Raw genomic sequence first — 20,456 nt, 5'->3', positions numbered from 1 at the left:
TAATGTGAATTTGTGATGCCATCTGCTACGAATTATGAACACATTCCACTTCAGTAGAACATGCATGTTATTACATATTCAAATTCCCTGAAAACTTAGCCTGTTTCCAGATTTTTACATGTTCCCAAAATTCAAAAGAACTTACATCTCTACGGATCATGCTGTCGAAACACGAGACAAGCATCCAAAATCTATATTTTGCCAAAAGGTTTAAGACATTGATTGCACAATGTGTAACCTCAAGCTGCATCGCCATATCCCTCAATCGTTTGTTTTGATCCGGCTCGAGTAATATGACCTTCATCAACGATCTTGATCGTGCTACGTCATTCTCCCGAATCTTTGATGGGACCTGAGGATCAGAGAAGCAAATCAGGCTAGTCGGTTTCGTTCTCGACAAAGACCCTTCGACGCTCAAGTCAGTTCGTGGTCAAGATAGATAAATGCGGGCTTAAGTAGACAAGTTATATTGATCAAATGAAAGTTACCTCTAACGAATCAGGCATAATATATTATAGGGTTAAAGTCGGTTGTGGGGCGCTGCTACATGTCATAATCCTGGGTTTCCGTCCTCCAATCGGGTGGCTCGCCGCTATCCAAGCATCCGGATCGCATAGCAGGCGGAAATCCGCGATCTAAGCAGCAGATCTTGCACGCGGATTTCCAGTTTCCCACGTAATTTCAGCTTAAAGGCGGAGTTTTACTAACAGTACCCTTTTTACCCTTAACGAAGGGTATTTCAGTCTTTTAGTAATTCACCCCTCAACATAACTCCGCCACTTCTTTTAAGTGTAATTTATTACCTTGAAGAAGTCGAAAGGTCCCCTTTCCATTCTAGAATGGTCATCTCGGTCCGCGTAACGCCATTTGTCGTCCTATGGTGGTCGTCTTGATCCGCGCGATGCCACATGTCGCCCTATGGGTGGTTTTCTTTCAAAATGCAGGTTCGCCCTATGCCTATATATATAGCAGTCTTGTTCAAAAAAATTTACCGACTTCGTCATCTGCCAGAGATCGTTACCTTCTCTCCCTCGATCTCGGTCTTCTTCATTTCCGACTTCGACCTCGTCTCTCAACGTACCATGTCTTCCTCAAAATCTTCTAACTCTGATTCTAATTCTGCATCTTCTGCTACCTCCCCTCATATGGATATGCCCCCTGTTCCCTTGGAAGGCCCGTTTAGGAATAGGTCGCGACGTAGTCACAAGGTAGAAGAATCTGATCTTGATGATACCCCGACTTATGTAAAATTTCAGTCGATGTTAAAACATAGCCCCTGGGCTGGCATAGTTAGTATTGTAAAACAACAGATTGATCGCATAAAAGAGAAATATTTGATTCTCAATAGTTATGAGATTATTATCCCTAGGTCGTTCGATTGCATGCACCGACCTCCCCAAGGCTTCTGTTCCTTGTCACTTCTTCATTTTGATGATGGGTTATGCCTACCTTTAGCCCCCTACGTAGCCCAAATTCTCGATCATTTGAATCTGTGTCCTATGCAATTGTCGCCTAATTCTATTCGTCACATCATCCTTTTTGTCATAATAATGAGGGTTCATCGTTTTGGGCCCAATTTCGATAACTTTTGGTCGTTATACTCTTTTACAACCTCTAAAAGATTAGGGGATAGGGGTGTTTTCTACCTGTCAGCTCGAAAGGATTGTAGGTTTCTCGACCGCCTCACATCTAATGTTGGCCCATGGAAAGAAAAGTATATTTTTATTCGACCGTCTCCAGGTCGTGAATGGCCTTTCAAATGTGACTGGAGCATAGATAAGCCAGAGCCGGTTATTGAGGGAGGGGAGCTGGAAGGAGATCAGATAAACAACCTTACTTCTTATCGTATAACCCGAAGAAAATTTTGGTAGAAGAAGTTATGTTGCTTGTGCATCTCACTCCGGCACCCCTCCAAGTTAGGAGTTCCTTAGGTGAATCTTTCCTTCTTTTACCCCTAGTTCCATATCGCAAGCAAACATCTCTAACTTAATCATTTGTACGCAAATAATATAGTCATTCAAGCTCGTGTTGCTCAACGCATAAGGGTTGCCCAACGCAGGGCCGCAGCATAGGTCGCACCTCTAGTGGTCGCATCTACCCAACCTGAGGCAGAGTCCTCGGCCACGCTGGAGGTAGAGATTTTTAGGGAGATAGCCCCTATTGATGTGGGAAGTGAGTATACACGATCACAAGAGCTGATCGAGCGGAGAGGAGGGAGTCTTTCCCTTGATGCTGACATAGTAAAGTCGCAGTATAACTCGCCGGTGGAAGAAACTGGCCCGAGCGGATCGTGGAGGAAGCGCAAGCATCGCAGCAAGAGTCCCTCGAGGTCCAGCAAGCAAAGCAGACCGAGGTGGCCAAAGCGAAAGAACAGAGGAAAACTATGGAGCTCCTTAATGAGGTTGTTGAATGCTGGAGAATGGTTCGCGAAGATCTCCGTAATCCGCATCATCTGACGGCTCAATTGGAGTGGGAGAAGTTGATCCCTGATTGCAAGATTTCCTCTAGCAGCATAGTTCTCAATACTCAATCGGGGCAAGATTCTTGGGAGCTGTATAATGCGAGTTGTCTCCCTCGCGACCAAGCTGCCCTCTTGAAGACTTCGTATACTGGCCTTGAAGAACATTGTGCGCACTCCTTAATACAGGTGAGACACTTTTTTATGTTATTCGATCTCGATCTGTCATCCCTTATTAACTAGTATTTTATCTAGGCTGCCAACTTTGTTCGAGGTCTTTCTCTCAAGTGTTCAGGCTTCCGAAGGAATCAGATTGTGGTTGAACACAGAAATCGCGAGTTGCGAAGCAAATTCACATAAGCTCCTGCTCGAGAGGTAGACCTGGAAAACCAGTGAGCAGCCCTGGAGGCTCGTAACAAAGAATTGGAGATGTTGACTTCCGAGGTTGCCAAGATCATAGCTTCAGGGAAAGAGATCGGGTTCTCGACGGGGCATATCGCCGGGAAGATCACAGGCGCCATTGAGGGTCGTGAGGAGTTTCTCAATTCAGAAGAATTTGCTATCTGCATTCGCGAAACCCGTCTTCAAGGTGCGTTCGACTTTCTAAAAGCGCCTGCGTTCGAAGCAGCCCTAGAGATCAAGGCCACAGACTTCTTGATGCAGGGTTTTGATAGGTGCAAAGCCCAAGTAACCAATTTGAATGGGTTCGCGTGCGATTTCGATGTGTCGCGACTCAACCCTACCCTTGATGCAAACCTTCAACCCTTTGTTGATGAAGACGCTCCTCCTACAGGCGAGGACAAATGAGTCTTGATAGAATAAATGATGAGATTGAGGATAAATGATGCTGTTCTTTTTAGGATCCTCCTTTTGATAGAATAGGTCGAACGACCTTCATTGTAGATCTGTTAGGATATTTTGTAAACACTTTTACAATGTTTAACTTTTGCTTTATGGACAAATGAGTCTCTCAATCCATCTTTATTTATTCCAGCTTGCAGTTTTCTTTGATGTTAGTACGCAATCTACAAATGAATAACGCTGAAATGATTTTTCTTGGATGCGCATCTTTTTAAGATCGCTTTTTCACAGATCATGAGGTCTTTTCCAGACTTGCGATTATTTTGCCAAGTCTGGCCAACGATCTTTTTCAGATCGGAAGGTCTTTAATGGACCATCGACCTTTTGCAGGTTTTAATGGAAGAGTTCGCAGTATAAATAAGATAGATCTTTCTCAGATTCTCATTATCACTTTTGATCTTTCACATATACACTAAATGATGTGACCTTTTACAGGTTCAAAGGGCATCTTTTTCAGATCATTTACATTATTGGGCCTTTTTCAAGCATATGTCTATGAGTAAAATTTTCTAAGGTTCTGAATGTTCCATGGTCGGGGTAGATCTCGTCCATTCATATGTTGGAGCTTGTATGTTCCCCTTTTCTTAATTTTGACCACTTTATATGGCCCCTCCCATCCTGGGTCTAATTTACCCATGTGCTTGAAGACTTCAACTCTTTTTAGGACGAGATCGCTTACTTACAGTTGCCTGGGTCTCAATTTTCTCTTATAATTCCTTAGCATCATGCCCTTGTGGTGTAGTATTTTTGCATCCCTCTTTTCCTCCACCATCACAAGGTCGAAAATCCTTTACTACTCATTGGTCACTGGGTCGTAATTCGTAACTCGCTGAGATTCCTCCCCTATTTCTGCAGGGATTATAGCTTCAAAATCATAAATTAAACAAAATGGGTTTCACCTGTTGCAGATCGTGGAGTAGTTCGATAGGCCCATAGTACTCCTGGTAACTCATCATTCCATAATTTTTTCGATCGCAGCCTAGACTTCAAATGCTGGAGAATGGCTCTGTTGACCTCAGTCCGCCTGTTTGCTTGTGGGTAACTAACTGCTGTGAAATTTTGTTGGATCTTTAACTCCTTTAGCCAAGCAGTAATTTGTTTTCCCTGGAACTGCGCACTGTTGTTGCATATCAAGATTCTTGGTATCCCAAACCTGCAAATTATATTTTTCCAAATAAAATTGGTTATTTCTCTTTCAAATATCCTGGCTATGGCTTCTGCTTCCACCCATTTGGAAAAATATTCGACCATGACTATGATAAATTTCTTCTAAGCTCTAGCTGGGGGGAAAGATCCTAAGATATCAATAGCCCACTGGTCGAAAGGGCATGCGATCTGGACCAGCTTCATTGGGTCGCTGGTGCATGTATTTATGAAGCATACTTCTGGCAGCTCTCACATTTGCGAAAAAACTCCTTCATATCTTTCAGCATGGTTGGCCCAAAAGTATCCTTGCCTTGTTATCTTTTGCGCTGGCAACCTGGCTCCTGAATGGTCGCCGCAACTTCCCTCGTGAATTTCTTTCATGACATATGTGGCTTGGCTATCATCCAAACATTTCAGTAATGAACCCTGCATAGTTATTTTGTAAAGATAAGATTCGATTAAAGCAAACCTAGGGGTCTTGAATTTCAACCTTCAAGCTCTCACGGGGTTGTCAGGTGGAGTTCCCTCTTTGAGGTAGTTTATAATTTCATCTTTCCTAAAGCAAGATCGATCTACGATTGTCCGAGATTGCTGGTCGATCTTTTACCATAACGGTGATCTTTCGATCTTTAATTCCTGACAAAAGGGCTCCAAATTTGGATAGAGAATCGGCCCTATCATTTTCGCTTCTCGGGATTTGTCGAATGGAACATTTGTCAAATTGTTGCATCAACAATTTAGTTCTCCTAGATTTCTCCTTGGTTTCATATGTTTCGTCGATTTGCATCGCCACAAGTTGTGAGTTAGTATATACTTCAAGATTGTGGGCTCCAGCTTCGTAGGCCAACTCTAACTCCAATATCAAGGCTTTGTATTCAGCTTCATTATTGGTTGTGGAGAAGGATAGCCTAGCTGCGACCTCCATTTCTACCCCTCCTAGTCCTTGTATCAGGATTCCTGCTCCTCCATTGCTGGTATTGGAAGAACTATCTACGTGCAACATCCAAGTACCTGGTTCTTGAGTTGGTTCGCCTGCGAGCTCCATCACAAAATCTGCTAGCACTTATGCTTTTTCGGCGGTTCTAGCCTGGTAGTCAATATCATATTCACCCAATTCAACTGCTCACTTTATCAGTCTTCCTAATGCTTCTGGTCACGACAGTATGCTTCTCAACGGTTGATTGGTTAACACTACGACCTTGTGCGACTGAAAGTAGGGTCGCAGTTTTCGAGCTGTCACCACTAAGGCCAAAGCCAGCTTCTCGACCTCTGTGTACCTTTTTTCTGCCCCTTGTAGCATTTTATTCACATAGTATATTGGGTTCTAGATAGTTTTGTCCTGTCTAACTAGCACTGAACTAACTGCGTTGTCCGAAACAGCCAAATAAAGGTATGACGTCTCACCTTCCTTTGGGTTCGCTAATAAGGGTGGCAACCTCAAGTAATTTTTTAGGTCTTGGAAGGCTTGCTCGCACTCTTCAGTCCATTTAAACTCCTTGGCTCTTCTCAGGACTTTGAAGAACTGCAAGTTTCGATCTGCTGATCTAGAAATAAAGTGGTTGAGAGATGTGATCTTACCTGTGAGTTTTTGGACTTCCTTCACTGAGGTGGGCAATTTTAGTTTTAAGATCACGTTGATTTTTGCTGGATTTGCCTCTATTCCTTGATCGCTAACCATGTACCCTAGAAATTTGCCACCTCTGACCCCAAACGTGCATTTGTTTGGGTTGAGTTTCATTCCATAAGTTCTCACTATGGCAAAAGCTGCCTCTAGGTGTATCAAGTGGTCCTCCAACTTTTGGCTTTTTACAAGCATGTCATCCACGTAGACCTCCATCGTCTTTCCGATCTGTTTTGCGAACATCCTGTTCACCAGCCTTTGGTATGTGGTACCTGCATTTTTTAATCCAAAAGGCATTACATTATAACAGTAAATACCTCGATGAGTTGCAAAGGAAGTTTTGTCTCGATCTTCGGTCGCCATGAAGATTTGATGATATCCTTAGTACGCATCCATCATGGAAAAAAACTCATATCGCACAGTCGAATCTACTAATAGATCGATCCTTGGTAGTGGATATGGGTCTTTAGGGCAAGCCTTGTTTAGTTCGGTAAAATCTGTGCACATCCTCCATTTTCCTGATGCCTTCGGCACCACCACCACATTTGACAACCAGTCTGTGTATTGGATTTCAGAGAACATACCCTGCTTTCAATAGCTTGTTGACTTCTTCTTCGATAATGTGAGTTTTTTCAACTCCGAAAGTTCTCTTCTTTTGCTGCATTGGTCGCATGGTGGGGTCAACATTTAGCCAATGAACTATCACCTCTAGGCTTATTCCTCTAAAATATGAGGGGTTCTAAGCGAACATTTCTACATTATTTCTAAGAAATGCGATCATTAGTGTTTCCAAGCCTTCGCCCATTTTCGACCCAATTCTGGTTGTCCTTTTAGGATCTCCCTGCACTAGTTCTATCTCTTTGTGATAGTCGATGGGTTCTATCCGTTAGGTCTTTTCCCCCGGCTATCCAACCCTGCTTGGGTCCTCAAATTTTCTCTTCTTCTCGGTCGCATCTCCCTTTTTTAGGGACAGAATGTAATACCTCTTGGCGTCCACTTGGTTACACACCAGCTCTCCTACTTTGTTTTGGATTGGGAATTTCATTTTCAAATTATAGGTGGAGACTGTTGCCCTAAAAGAGTTAAGCCCTGCTTACCTAATATAACATTGTAAGCAAAAGGTTTATCTACAATAAGAAATTTTACCATCAATATTTTCCATTTAGGTTCTTCTCTAATGGATACTGGTAGGTCTATTGTACCCAAGATTCAACCTCGCTTCCTCCGAATCCGACCAATGGGGTCCTCACAGGTTCTAACTTGGCACCATCTAGCCCCATTTTAGCTAATACTTCTTTGAGGATAATATCAGCAGAACTACCGTTATCTATCAGTACCTTATGAACAGTGAAATTGGCGACGTCCATCCTTATTACCATAGGGTCGTTGTCTGACCCAATTCTTTCGTCGGCATCCTAAGCTCCAAACACAATCTTCTGTTCCGATGCAATGTTCATCACGAGTTGTCTTCTTCTATTCGACCAGCTCTCCCTTTCGAACCTCTTCCTCGATCTTCTGGGATATCCCTCCGATCCTCCTGCTACAGTATGTATGATGCCTTTCACAGGCGCATTTTTCCTTATCCCCAGGTCTCTCCTTTCTTCGAGCCCCTTTTTTTGTCTGCCTTCTCTGCTTCTAGATCTGCTTCGGCGAGTTTCCCTATCTTCATCGAGACTTCGTGATATTTTGTCTTTAAAGTACCCTTGTCGCACGAGTCGTCTGATTTCATCCTTCAGTTAGTAACATTCCTCAATGTCGTGGCCTTTCTCCCGATGAAATCCACAGTATTTATTTAAGTACTTCTTTGCTGGGGTAAACCTTGTATATCGTGGCCATTTTAGAACATCATTTTTTTCTACCATCGGTAATGCTTTTGCTCGTGTCATATTTAATGGGGTGTATTTGTGGTATTTTGGTTGGTAGGGGCCTCCCTGCCTTTCTCTAATTTTGACCGTCGATCTCCTTCTCTTCTCTAGCGATCTCGATCTCGTTTGTGATCCGTGTTAAATCTCCACTCCCATCCTTCATAGCATTCATTTCTTCCTAAATCTATATATTTCTGTGCCAAGCCCATCAGCTGCTCCACATCCGTAGGGGGATCTCTCGCTAGCGCGGACGCGAATGGTCCTTTCTTCAATCCGTGGATGAGAATGCTAACCATTAGTTTATCCTCAAATCTTGTACTTTCAAGGTTTCATTGTTAAATCTCCCCATGAAATTCTTCAACGTTTCACTTTCTTTCTATCTTATAGCGAGAAATGAGTAGCGGACCTTTTTACTTTCTTTTGCTCGCAAAATGAAATGTGAATTTCTGCACAAGTTGTTCGTGCGACTCTATGCTACCAAGTCGTAGATTGGTGAACCACTCCTGAGCTTTCCCTATCAAAGTGGTAGCAAACAATTTTGCGTTTGTGGGGTTAGATTGCCCATAAAGATTCATTACCAGGTCGAAGGCTGCCAAGTGCTTTTGTGGGTCTTTGGGTCCATCGTATTTGGGGAGATCGGGCATTCTGAAGTTCAGGTTCACTATCTCTAATTGCAGAAGGGAGAATTTCGGTGGTGTAATACTATCTCCCCTCGTCTTTTGAGTTCATCTATCTGCTTTCCGAGCATTGCGATCTGTTTCCCCATGCTGTCTACCTCAGCTCGTGAGATAGCTGATCCTCTTATTTGACTCCTATCTCGATTGCTCGATCCGACCTCTGATGGTATATGACGACCCTTCTTAGTTCTTTTTTTACTCGTTCCCTTCGATACTCTCTCTGGATCTCTTTCCTTAAATAATCTCCTCTTTGCGGTTTCCTTTTCAATAGACGTTCTCGTTCTACGCTCGTAAGCTACAATGGCATTTCTTCCCGCTTCCTCCATCATTTGCTGCAATTCTATCCTTGTTAACTGAATAGTTCATTCCCCTACTCCCAGCGTTGTTTCCATGCCCGACATGTTTTCTCTCGAGTTTCCTTCCATATTCATCAGAATATCCTCAGAGTTCCCACAGACGGCGCTAACTGATCCGGCTCGAGTGATATGAAATTGATCAACGATCTCTATCGTGCCACGTCCTCCTCCCGGATCTTTAATGGGACCTGAGGATCAGAGAAGCAAATCAAGCTAGTCGGGTTCGTTCCAAACGAAAACCCTCCGATGCCCAAGTCAGTTTGTGGTCAAGATAGATAAATGCGGGATTAAGTAGACTAGTTATATTGATCAACTGAAAGTTACCTCTAACCAATCAGACATAATGTATTTCTAGGGTTAAAGTCGGTTGTGGGGAGCTGCTACGTGTCATAATCCTGGGCTTCGGTCCTTCAATCGGGTGGTTGGCCGCTATCCAAGCATCTAAATTGCATGGCAGGCGGGAATCCGTGATCTAGGCCGCAGATCTTGCACACGGATTTCCAGTTTCCCGCATAATTTTAGCTTAAAGGAGAATTTTTAGTGAGAATACCCTTTTTACACTTAACGAATGGTATTTCAATCTTTTAGTAATTCACTCATCATGTTTCATCTCATCCAATTGTGCAACGACATGTCCCAGTTAATTCCAAGAAATCTCATTCGATATTCTAGGAACATAGTCGCACTTCTCTAATGGACGATAGTCACAGGCACTTTTAATTTTCTCCCGCAGCGTCATCTGAGTACCCTTGACTAATTGCATGAACTCGGTGCAAAGGCTGTTAACAAGATCCTTTCTGGGCCCACTAGAGTTTGCCATTTCATCCATCACCGAACCAGCTAGCTCAACACCCTTACAATTTTCTTTTTGACGTTTTGCAGTCGTTGCAATGAGGTGGTCGGGCTCTGCCGATCCATGCTCGCTTATGTCACCGGCAACGGCTGTTTGCTCCTAAACGTCGACGCGTTCAGAAATGGGGTTATTTCGCTTTAACCCCAGTAAAAAAGCCCTTTATATTTTGAAAATAGGCAAAACAACCTCATATTTTTAAAATTCCAGCAAGAAAATCACATTCTGTTAACAATTGACAGGAAGTGGTATGAACGCGCGTGTGGTGCACTTGGTTGTTGGTTTATGTTGTTTTGGTCAATATTTTAGGTTATTTTAGACTAAAGTACCCTTTATATGTCTATATAAGAAAATAAGGGATTTTAGGCTTGTTTTATGTGCATTTTTTGGCCATTCTGACAAAAATATTAAATATATTATATTTAAATTTATTAAATTATAAAATTATACCTTATTATTTTTTTATTTCTAAATTTAAAAAGTACCAAAAAGATAAAAATATACTTTTTTATACATATTCATATACATTATTTTTTTAATTTCAAAATTTCTTAAAATATATTTATAAATATAAAATAAAAATGTACTAGATCTTATAAAAAATATGCTTTTAAATTTATTTATTTTTCAAATTTAGGTTAAATATTTTTAACGGGCGTACTAAATTTTATAAAAAAATATTTTAAATAATCTACTAAATTTAAATTATTATTTAGGTTAATTTTTTTATTAATTATATTATTTATTACGAATGATATTTATATTTAAATTAATATGGTATATATTTAAAAAAATCGAATATATATCAAATAAATTAATAATTAAATATCTAATAATTAAGTTAATTAAAAAATAAAATAAATATAATAAGTTAATTAAAAATTAAAACTAATTGTAGTTAATAATTAAGAAAAAAATGGGGGCAATGGCGATGGCCATCACCCCACACAGGAGGGCGACGATGACACCATCCCCTCTTTTTTCGGTTTGGGCGATGTCGCCATTGTCAAATTTGGGGGAGACAGTGATGTTTTTTCTATTTTTCTGATTATCGCGCTTTTTGTTCTTTTTCTGGGCGACGGCCTCTTTTGCTGGCCGACGTCATCGCCGCCCAGATCGAGGGATGGCCGGAGCGACGACTGGGGATAGGGGTAAGAGGCGGGGGTTGGGGTGCCTAGAGGAAAGGCAACGCAGGTGGGGTGGGGAGCGGTTTTTTTTTTAAATTTTGTTTTTTGTAATATGTATTTAAAACTAACAAATCTAAATCCTTATTTTTTTTTCCATAAATTTAAGATCTAATTGTCAAGATTAATTGGTTTAGATTTGACGACTCTCATCTAATCAATAAAGATCCAACGGTCATTAAAAAAAATTATATGTAATATGTATAGGCATAACAGTTATTTTATCAAAAAGTTAGCGTCATTAGTCATACTTAACGTAGAGGGGTGATTGAACTGAATTTATAAAACACAGGAGGGTGTTTTGCCTATTTTCAAATCAGAAGGGTTTTTATTTGAAAAATTACATCTAGTACCTTCGAGATTTACTTCCGTCTGATAAATAGGTCCTTTCGTTAGTGAAAATTCACTGAATTTGTTGATATTAAGAAAAAAAAAATTGAATGAAAATTGATCCTTACCTTCAATTGACTTGTTACTAATCAAATAACTCTTTTCCGATTAAACTACCTTTACAACAATGAAGATTTACCGCTTCACATGCATTAACATGTGAAAGCGTATGAGGGTAATTTGATCGTAAAAAAATTTATGTTTACTTGACCTGTAATAATTAATAATAAGTCAATAGAGAGTAAATATAATTTTTATCTGATTCTTTTATTTGTTAATATTAGTATATTCAGTGAATTTTAACCAATAAATAAACTTATTTATTAGGCGAAAGCAAATCTTAAAAATAGTGATATAATTTTTCAAATCATAAACGATTAATATATAATAGTATCAAATTTTGGAATTAAGAAGTGGAATCATCCGTAATTACTAATTAAGGGTAGTTTATTGAGGCGGCACGCTTTCGCCCTTCACCCCAAACCGGAATTTGAGGTTAATGGGCGAAGCACCCACTGCAAGCTGCCAAAATTGAAATGTTTCCCAAGGTTTCCACGGTCGGCCACTTATACTCTTGCAATAATAATACTTATTATTCCGTAATTCTCTCATTCTTGCTATTATTATCCATTACTCTATTAACGCTTTTAGTGCTCCATCATGAATTCCTCGATTTTTGGAAATATAACAAAAAAAAGGGTACAATTAATGTTTTAAAATTCAACTCGGATCGATCGTTCCAACATGTGGAACTTTTCCATAATCCATAAAATGATTCGATCAGACTTATAAAATAAAATTAATCTCAAAATTGTTCTATTTTTTCAAATTGTGCCAGTTGAATATGACCCGATTGACCCAATTTCAAATTACATGAACCGGCCGATTCATGAAATTTTCTAAGATTTATATGAATTGATACAATTTGAAATCGAATCCATAACATTTCATATAAAAATTGAAAAAACAAAATACGAACAAACCAACAATCACATTATAATAGTTATTTAATTACCTAAGTTGCTAACTCTACATCATATTAGTAGAATAAAATTTTTATATTATTTTAAGAATGAGGGATGCTATCTATTTATTGAAAATAAAATTTAGTTATACTGATTTTTTAATTTGGTTTACTTTTAATTCCTACATTAATTTTAAAAAAAATAGTTATATTTTTTATTTTTATTATTTTAATATAATTTATATATTAATTTTTATTATGATATAGTCATGATATTATTAATTCGACTACGATTCACCCGAGGATTAAATCAGTAATTCTTGACCCAATCAATTCTCAATCAACGAGTTTTAGAACATTGGGTACAATGAAATTTGACAAAGTTATATACTTCTCCATTCGAAATTTATTATTTCTAAAACAAGGGTTTATTTTAAATATTTTTCTGATCAAGATTATTATCTTTTATATGATAATGTTTTTTAGGAGTAAAATAATAATTAAATTAGGTTTTTATTGTAATTTTGATCCTATATTTATAAATCTTTGGCATTTTGATTCTTTAATGGAATTTGTGTTTTTCTCGTTAAAATCCTCCGTTTGCAAGGGCGTAACATAAATGCTTATTAGCATATTCTTGAAAATAAGACGAGTAAATATTTTTGTTTTACAGTTCGTACTTTTGAAATATTTAAATTGAGTTGATTTCAGTTAAAAATTATAAACAACTCTCGACTGACTTTTACTACTTATTGGTAAAATTATAAATATTAAGCAACTTCACTTTTTTTTTTTATTTATTTTGGGCACTTTTTACTTTTATTTCCAAATATTCCAGACTTTTATTATGGCCTAATTGATAACTTTAAATTTCTACACCTTAATCTCACAACTAAAGTAGAAGTAATTGCAAATACTGCTCAAGTTCTCAATGTTTTTATGTTCGAATTTCATTGAAATTAAGAAATGTTTATCTATTTTAATAATGTTATTAATTAGTTATTGATTATATATTACTTGTGATAATAATAACAATTTATTTTAATTGCCCATTTCATGATATATTGATACATTTGAAAAAATTGCAATTTTGTTCCCAAAATGTAAAGTGGTCTGCAATATTAGTCTCATACTGTTTCAAATAGTCAAAATTAATCCTATATTTTAGGAGAACGTAGCAGGATTAGTCCCATCATTGCAATATTAGTCCCGCGCTTTAGAAAAATATTGCAAAATTAGTTCCACACTTTAAAAAAATATTTCCAAGTTAGTCGCAAAGTTAATCTCATAAGTTGCAAATTTTTTTATGGTGGGGGACTAACTTGTAACATTCTCCTACAATATAAGATTAATATTGGCTATTTCAAAAAGTATAGGATTAATGGGTTAAATTCAATTTACCCCCTGTGTTAATAAAAAAGTGCAAAAAAATTCATGTAAAAAAATAAAGTGCAATTTACCCCCTATCATACTAAAAATTATGTGATTTACCCCTCTTGGTAGCTTTTTGCACTTTTTCATTAACACAGGAAGTAAATTTTATTTAACCCTAGGAATAATATTACAAACTACTCTACTAACATATTAATCGACTCATGTATGAATATATCAATTAACACAAATATATATATAACGTATGTAGCCTTAATCTGGATACCACTCAACTCACGAAAAATAAGGGGAAAAATACAAGCAATTCTCTTGTGGTATCGCAAATGAGCAAATTACTCCCTTATAAAAAAATAAATAGTGATTTACCTCCCTATATTTTTTAAAATACAACAATTTACCCCCCTATGATTTTTAAAATGAAGCATGTACCTCCTTATATAAGGAGGTAAATTGCTTTATTTTAAAAAATACAAAAAGGTAAATTACTATATTTTTTTATAAGGGAATAATGTGCTCATTTTCAATATCACCAGGACTAAATTACTATTCACCCGAAAAATAATGTACTAATGAGAACATATTTATATACAAGTGAGAAAAAAGTGAACATTATTTGAGAGGCTGCGCATAAGCTTTGATTTCATGTCGGCTTCACTTTACAAACAAAGAAATACTACAAAAACATGCATACACATCAAAGTGGGCCAAGAACGAAAGCTCAAAGCAAAAAGCAAAAGCAGCTCTATACCCCCACCCCCAATCTTTGACTGCCTAATCACTCCCAAATCAACATTACTCCCCCTAATCACCCTCAGCTATGTGATTTTAGTTCTGGATATTTGGGGTGGCGACTGAGGTCCTGTAATTAACACATTGACAATTTTAATTTTGAAATTTATTAATTTTATATTATTTTTTTTAAATTATATTTTTTGTTCGGTAACTTTAGGTAATTAGCATTTTTGGTCCTGTACAACTTACTTCATCCACATATTTAGACATTTTTCTTATTAATTTAATTCTAAACATCTCACATTTGGCCCCTTTTGTGGTAAATCTAGCCCTATATTGACAATTTTGGTCATAACGACTCATAGTTACGAGATAAAAAATGAGATCTATTACAGTGTCAAGGAACCAAAATTATCAACACAGGACTAAATTTGTCAAAAAATGACCAAATGTGAGATATTTATGACCAAATTCATCAGAAAAATGACTAAATGTGTAAATGGAGTAAGTTACAGGACAAAAAATGATAACGACCTAAAGTTTCAGAACCAAAAATATAATATTACCATTTTTTATATATATTTTTGTCGGCCTAAAACTGCGAGATTTTTAAAATTAAGAACCCTAAATATCTTTCTTTTAATATGATTGTTTTGTTCTGGAAGAATTCATGTTATTTTTTACTGAAAGGACTTAAATTACCAAATATAATTGACAGGGCCTTAATATTAGAATCACGATCGTCAAGATCATGACGTACAGGACTAAAATTGCAATTTTAGATACCTCCTTAATCCCAAACCGAACTGTAATCTTATTATATAAATATACGTGCATGATTATTCATGAACTTCCCTTTTCATGTCACCGTTTGTGACAGTGAGTGGTCTTCATCTAATTCCTCTCTTTCCATGCTTTAAGCTGCTCAAGAATTAAAGCAAAAACCCTCACCTACTTTCCCTCCTTTTCTTTGCTTTATTTAAATCACCCTCCAAATAAATTAATACCCCAACTGTACAACAGCAAAGTATACCAACACATCGCCGAATTCCGTGGAATTGTACTCGGAAAATTTTATGAGATGGGGAATTGCCTGTTCGGAGGGATGGGAGACGCCGGCGACCAATCGCTGATAAGAGTGGTCACGTCCAACGGTGGTGTTATGGAATTCTCCGCCCCCATAAAGGTTGAGTCCATCACCGACGAGTTCCCCGGCCACGGGATATTCCGCAGCCATGACCTCTTCTGGAAGCCGCTGCCCCACAGCGACGTACTCCTCCCGGGAGAGTGGTACCATCTGCTCCCGCTTTTGGACGCGGAAGGAAAAGGGCCGACGGCCCGCGTCGGGCACGTGAGGTCGAGCAGCGCGCCGGTGCAGCAGTTGGGGTCGGCACCTTACAGGATGTCGTTCGACAGCCGAGGGCTGACGAAGAGGTTGGTGGAGGAGGGGATGGCTCCGAAGGCGGCGCGGGGATTTTGGAAGGTGAAGCTGGTGATTGGCCCGGAGCAGTTGGTAGAGATATTGGCGGAGGAGGGGAAGACGGAGGAGCTGATTGAGAGCGTTAGAACAGTGGCGAAGTGTGGGAGTGGCCTTGGAGGGTTTTCCGATCAGTGGAGCCTTTCAAGCAGTAGAAATGCAGCTTCTTCCAACAAAGATGTCTTGTTAGAGTTTTGATTGATTTTTCACTATCTTAGTTGCCTAATTTTTTAGCGTAATTACCTTTTTATTTAGAGCTTTTTTAATATATGCCATATATTTTTAGAGTTTTTTTAAATATATGCCATATAATTTTGTAAGTAAGGTAAGTTTTTCTTCTATACAATTTATGACAATGATATATATTATGTTACGAGCAGAATTAATATTATGATAACATGATAACTGAAAGTCGAACAATGGTTTATTACAGAACATTTAGTGTAATAACTAAATTTTTCGAGTGCTTTAGTTGGAAAATAAATTTTGGGAGCTTGAACTTAAACTAATTTATTTAAATTACAAATCTAGAGAAAAATACGAGTTATGATAATTTGATGCTCTAATATCACGAAGCATAACAATCCACTTGACAGGAGCAAGAATAGCTCGTTAAAGAAGTCTTTGGACTCCAAGCTTTTGATTGATCTTGTAAGCCTAAAAAGGGGAACTTGCAAAAAATACGTTAGCATTCCAACGTTCAAGTTAAACAGTCATAGAAAGATAAAATTAAGAGAACTAAAGCAGCAATGGGTGCTCTGGAGATGGAAAAATAATATAGTTGCTAAAATACTTAGCAGTGTGTTTGTACGTGTGTTCATGCAAAAGAGGCGTTACCCTTAACCAAGGGGGAAAGCCTGGCTTTTGTATTCATAATCCCACAATGGATGAAGAAGTGTACTCCTTGAGATCTCGAGTCAGGAGTTGCTATAGATAAATCTCCTTAGAATTTGGAAAACGTTAACAAAAATTCACTACAAGAAAAATGATTTTGCTACTGAACAATTTTCTTGTAGTGATCCCAAAGATTCCAGCCAAGGGGAGTCTCAATTGGATAAGCCATATGAGGGATAAGTCCAAGTTCCTCGGAGGTGGTTGGGGCACGTGAAATATCCGCCGTTATCTCCTTATGCTTGTCACAATCTACGTGAATGTCTGCATCCTTCTAAAGCGAATGATCTTCCACCACTTGGGAGAGTGGCTAGCTTGGCTACAAGGTCAGCTCCGAGCCCCCTGAGCCAATGGGCGTTTGATCGTGGCCCACTCTTCCAGGTCCATATGCGGGTATCTAGGTCATAGAGGCTACTATCTCTCGGACCTTGCGCATCTCAAGGCTACAAAGATTCTATATAAATAGGGCCTCCAGGTGGATCAGGCCTCTGTTTGGGCGGGTGTATTTTTTGTGGCACCGTTCAGTGCCCCCCCCCCCTGAAGAGGAGGGCACCAGCTCATTCCTTCTTAGAGTAATGAATCTCCATCAAGACATGTGTTCAAGATCTTCGCTCATTCTTTCCTTAGAGAGGGAAATGCCCCTCGTAGAGTCTTCATTCTCGTAAAAAGGTGAACCAACTCCCTTGCAATCATGAGCCTTCTATTCAGGGGAGTTGATGACTAGTCCAAGCCTGCAATGATGCCCTAGGGGCATGAATGCGGCCTTATAGGCAGAGTCGGTGGTGTTTGCACATGATCGCCCCCAAAAGTAACCGCTATTTTGGTAACCTCCCCCTATCTGATACGTGGGTGGCACTAGCCTTTATCATCCTTCTCATTCCTTATTGCAGGTTTATCTCTTCCTTTTCCCCATCCCCCCATGATTTGGAGATAAAAAATTTCTGGAGCTCTTCCATTTCTCTTACTTGTTTTATTATTTTTGTAAGTGTATTTACTTTTTTTATCTTCTTCCTCATTCCGTCTTCGTTTTCTTTGTTGTTTAGAACCCTTGCTCCTTTTCCTTTCTGGAATTTTCTGCTTCAAGCTTCCTTCTTTTCTAAATCTGTTAATGGCGTTTCCTAACGAGTGCATGTGGTTTGAGGGATAGTGATCAGCTGATGATGATACCTCTGAAGCCAACTTAAGAGGGACAAGCCTTGGCTCGTCTTCTTGAAAGGAGTAGATCGGCCCGAGAATGTAGTGAAAGTGCGAAAGCGCAATTATTAAAATATTCAAACTCAATTAAAGGATGTAACCTTGATTATTCCCGAGCATTCGATGTAAAATATGCAGATCTAAAACATACCTATGAATCATGCACATACGAATCATACGTAATCATAAATTAGGCATTATCTTCATTGCTTTCTTGTAATCGGCTACGTGCATTTTTTTCTCTCCAATGAAAGTCCAGCTCGAAATCTCAACATATAGATATCCTCTAAGAATATGTACACCACAACGGAAGTAGTATCAATCCTCTTGCAAGAGAAGATTAAACTATGTAAGAAATGATAGGGAAAAAGGAGTATGGCCGAGAGCCAATGAGTTGAGGGAGAGTGTGTTCGGCTAGCTTGTATTGCGGGAAAGTGAGAAATACCGAATCATTAAAAACTCAATCCCTCCAATCAAGCAACAACTAGCCCAACCTCATTTTCATATATGAAGGAGTGCAACTCCTCCTTTCCCACATTCAAGTCAATTCCAGTTTTTGGCCCTAATTTAGAGGATCGGACTTTGTTTTAAATAAATTAAAACAAGCCCAAATTGTAATGAATTTTTAATTAAATTCAATTTAATTTAGAACCCAACTAAATTTGGTCCAATCACCAATGTATACAAATCCATCAACAAATAATGGGCCTTGCCTCTTCGTCTCTTAGGTTCTCCATTGTACAGGCTCGTCCTTTGGGCCTCTTCTTGGGCTTGCCTTCTTTACATTTATCTAAAACATAGAAATAAAACCTCACATTATCTACTCTCATCACAACTTAAAAGAACCAACAACCAGGGGGAGTACATAAATAGTAAGGAAGCATATCTTAAAAATACAAGGCAAAAAACAAGAGAGCAAGATAAATAAATAAAGATGCATATAGGTCCCATCCAATAGAAAATAAAGCATGCAAACGGTCAAGGATTTTGTGATCATTCTATTGTCAATCCAATCAACAATATAGCAAGAAAATATATCCTACATAATCATGCCCATAAACCAAATATCCAAATGCAGAAAATATATGTAAAATACCGCATAAAATTGGACATAAATGCAAACCATGCAAAGTGATTCTTGTTTGAAAATTCTTTCTCAATTAGTTTTAGAAATTTAATTTTAGAAAATATCAAATCTCAATCAAAACTAAAACTTAATCATCTCAGAAAAATATGCAAAAATTACTAGAAAAATAAATTTTTTTTGAAAAAATAGAAATAACAACCCAACCACCCACATGCAAGCGCATGTGCGCAGGCTCCATTTCCTGCCATGTGCACTTGCCTAGCTCCCAACACTTGTTTGCCAGGCGGGCGCAACAGGCGCACGAGCTGCTCGGCCAGGCTGTGCAACTGACACCAATTCAAATCAACCTTCGAGGGATTCTCCTCCCCTGATACCGATTGCAATACGACCAAATTCCAATTAAAAGTCCATGGACATCCCCTAAGGCCCTATCACGATCCACAACATGATTGAATCGAAGTAGAAAACGGTTATCCCCTACCAAGCAAACGTCTACACCCTGCGTAGGTCGAATCAATGCTGAAAGTGTAGAAGACAACACGTCATACCGAAATGCCCTTGGCGTAAGAAGCCGTCCCACGAGAAGAAAACCTACATTCTCCATATTGCCGAACTCCTTTGCCAAAGAAATATCTAAACCCCCCTCCTCATCTTCCTTTAGCACGGAGACTTTCTCAATAATGCATGATCTTGAACTACTGAAACCTTAAATCGAGGAAGCGATTCTTCAGTCCCTCACGAGGTTACCCCAAGGATAAATCCTACAACCGGCCACCTACCTGCGCACACCAGCCAAATATAACTAAAGATCATTGGAAAGCAAACAAGCGTGTACTTAGAAGCCAAATAAGAGAAGAAAGGAAGGAAAAAACAGAAGAAACGATGAAAGCAGAAGAAAAACGGTAAACAAGAGTGTGCACGGATCACTAGCTACAAGTTATAAAACTCCGGTCAACTACGAAACTTCCGACAATCAACATCGCAAAGCCCATGATAGAGTGAACAACCAAAACCAAATGAAACTAAACCTCTCATACAAGAGACTCTCTCTTCTCATGTAACTGATGGATTCTTTTTTGGTTATGTAAGCAGAAATTGGAAATACAAATATTCATTTTTATATAATTTTTATTTTTATTTACTCTATTACTCATATATAATTTTTACTTTCAATTCCTTTTTCATTTTACTGCTGATATCGGTACACAATATTTTAAAAAGATAACTAAATTACCAACAAAACTACTCCTTACTTCTCCTTTTCACTTCTCCCTTCCAATAATAAACAATAAAAATTATCATTCTTTCCCT

The 20,456-nt window shown here is 38.5% G+C and overlaps 1 protein-coding gene and 1 pseudogene across 1 annotated transcript; one reads left to right on the top strand and one right to left on the bottom strand.

The window, feature by feature from the left end:
* Positions 1–239: 239 nt before the first annotated feature.
* Positions 240–9,902, bottom strand: LOC148787848 (mediator of RNA polymerase II transcription subunit 11-like; annotated as a pseudogene).
* Positions 9,903–15,335: 5,433 nt separating this feature from the next.
* LOC105164418 (uncharacterized) lies at positions 15,336–16,346 on the top strand. The gene has a single exon (XM_011083069.3). It carries the CDS (start codon positions 15,578–15,580, stop codon positions 16,169–16,171), a length of 594 nt encoding a protein of 197 aa, XP_011081371.1. The 5' UTR covers positions 15,336–15,577; the 3' UTR covers positions 16,172–16,346.
* The last annotated feature ends 4,110 nt before the right edge of the window (positions 16,347–20,456 follow it).

Source organism: Sesamum indicum, linkage group LG6 (genome assembly GCF_026168435.1).
Source record: "Sesamum indicum cultivar Baizhima isolate 11 linkage group LG6, ASM2616843v1, whole genome shotgun sequence".
NCBI classification, from domain to species: Eukaryota; Viridiplantae; Streptophyta; class Magnoliopsida; order Lamiales; family Pedaliaceae; genus Sesamum; species Sesamum indicum.
The sequence above is the reverse complement of the archived record's forward strand: the minus strand, read 5'-3'. Positions and strand labels throughout refer to the sequence as shown.

What these genes read in the sequence shown, in the direction of transcription:
- LOC105164418 (XM_011083069.3), top strand. Translation starts at nt 15,578, where the DNA reads ATGGGGAATTGCCTGTTCGGAGGGATGGGAGACGCCGGCGACCAATCG.